Source organism: Mus pahari, chromosome 1 (genome assembly GCF_900095145.1).
Source record: "Mus pahari chromosome 1, PAHARI_EIJ_v1.1, whole genome shotgun sequence".
NCBI classification, from domain to species: domain Eukaryota; kingdom Metazoa; phylum Chordata; class Mammalia; order Rodentia; family Muridae; genus Mus; species Mus pahari.
In genome coordinates, this window is record NC_034590.1 from 120398597 (window position 1) to 120399921 (window position 1325).

The window sequence follows — 1325 nt, forward strand, 5'->3', positions numbered from 1 at the left end:
CACTATTGCATATGCCAGCAAGATTTTGCTGAAAGGACCCTGATATAGCTATCTCTTGTGAGGCTATGCCAGTGCCTGGCAAATACAGAAGTGGATGCCCACAACCATCTATAGGATAAAACACAGGGCCCCCAGTGGAGGAGCTAGAGAAAGTACCCAAGGAGCTGAAGGGGTCTGCAACTCTATAGGTGGAACAACAATATGAACTAATCAGTTTCCCCAGAGCTCTAGCTGCATATATAGCAGAAGATGGCCTAGTTGGCCATCATTGGGAAGAGAGGCCCCTTGGTCTTGCAAACTTTGTATGTACAGGGGAATGCCAGGGCCAAGAAGTGGGAGTGAGTGGGTAGGGGAACAGGGCGGGGGGAGGGTATAGGGGACATTCGGGATAGCATTTGAAATGTAAATGAAGAAAATATCTCTCTCCTGCTTTTGCTACCCCGAGGAGGAAGGTGCACAGACTTTGCCGTCAGGCTCCTAGCTCCCCTCCCGAAGTCTGCTCCAGCGAACATGGCCTCAGGAGTTCAGGTTGCGGATGAAGTATGTTGCATTTTCTACGACATGAAAGTTTGGAAATGCTCCACACCAGAAGAAATCAAGAAAAGAAAGAGGACTGTCATTTTCTGTCTCAGTGTAGACAAAAAGTGCGTAGTTGTTGAAGAAAGCAAAGAGATCTTAGTGGGAGATGTTGGTGCCACCATAACTGATCCTTTCAAGCATTTTGTCGGAATGCTTCCTGAAAAAGATTGTCGCTATGCCTTGTATGACGCCAGCTTTGAGACCAAGGAGTCCAGGAAAGAAGAGCTGATGTTCTTCCTGTGGGCACCAGAACCAGCACCTCTGAAAACTAAAATGATCTATGCAAGCTCGAAGGATGCCATCAAGAAGAAGTTCCCAGGTATAAAGCATGAGTATCAAGCAAATGGTCCAGAAGACCTCAATCGGACCTGCATTGCTGAAAAGCTAGGTGGCTCCTTAATTGTAGCCTTTGAAGGATCCCCTGTGTAGACCACGAGTCAGTGCCACGAATTGAAAGCTTCCATATTGAACACTATCCTTTCACTATATAAGTAAAGCAAATATATTAGGCCAGGATCTCACTTAGGAATTTGTCTTGTCATCTTCTAGAGTAAACTAAAAATTGTATCGTGTCTGCAAACACTACCCTAACTAAATCCAGCCTCTAAAGTCTCACTGGTGTGGAATTAAACTCTTATTGGCCAAATGCCTGTTTTCATGAGGTGACTTGTTAAGTTCAGGATTTTTAATAAAGTTCACAAAACAGTACAAGGCAATGTGACGAGAACTCCTCATCTTTGCTAACC

The 1325-nt window shown here is 45.0% G+C and overlaps 1 protein-coding gene across 1 annotated transcript; it reads left to right on the forward strand.

Annotated features, from left to right (window-relative positions):
• Nucleotides 1-427: 427 nt before the first annotated feature.
• Dstn (destrin, actin depolymerizing factor) lies at nt 428-1325 on the forward strand. The gene has a single exon (XM_021209357.1). The coding sequence runs from the start codon at nt 511-513 to the stop codon at nt 1006-1008; it is 498 nt and encodes a 165-aa protein (XP_021065016.1). The 5' UTR covers nt 428-510; the 3' UTR covers nt 1009-1325.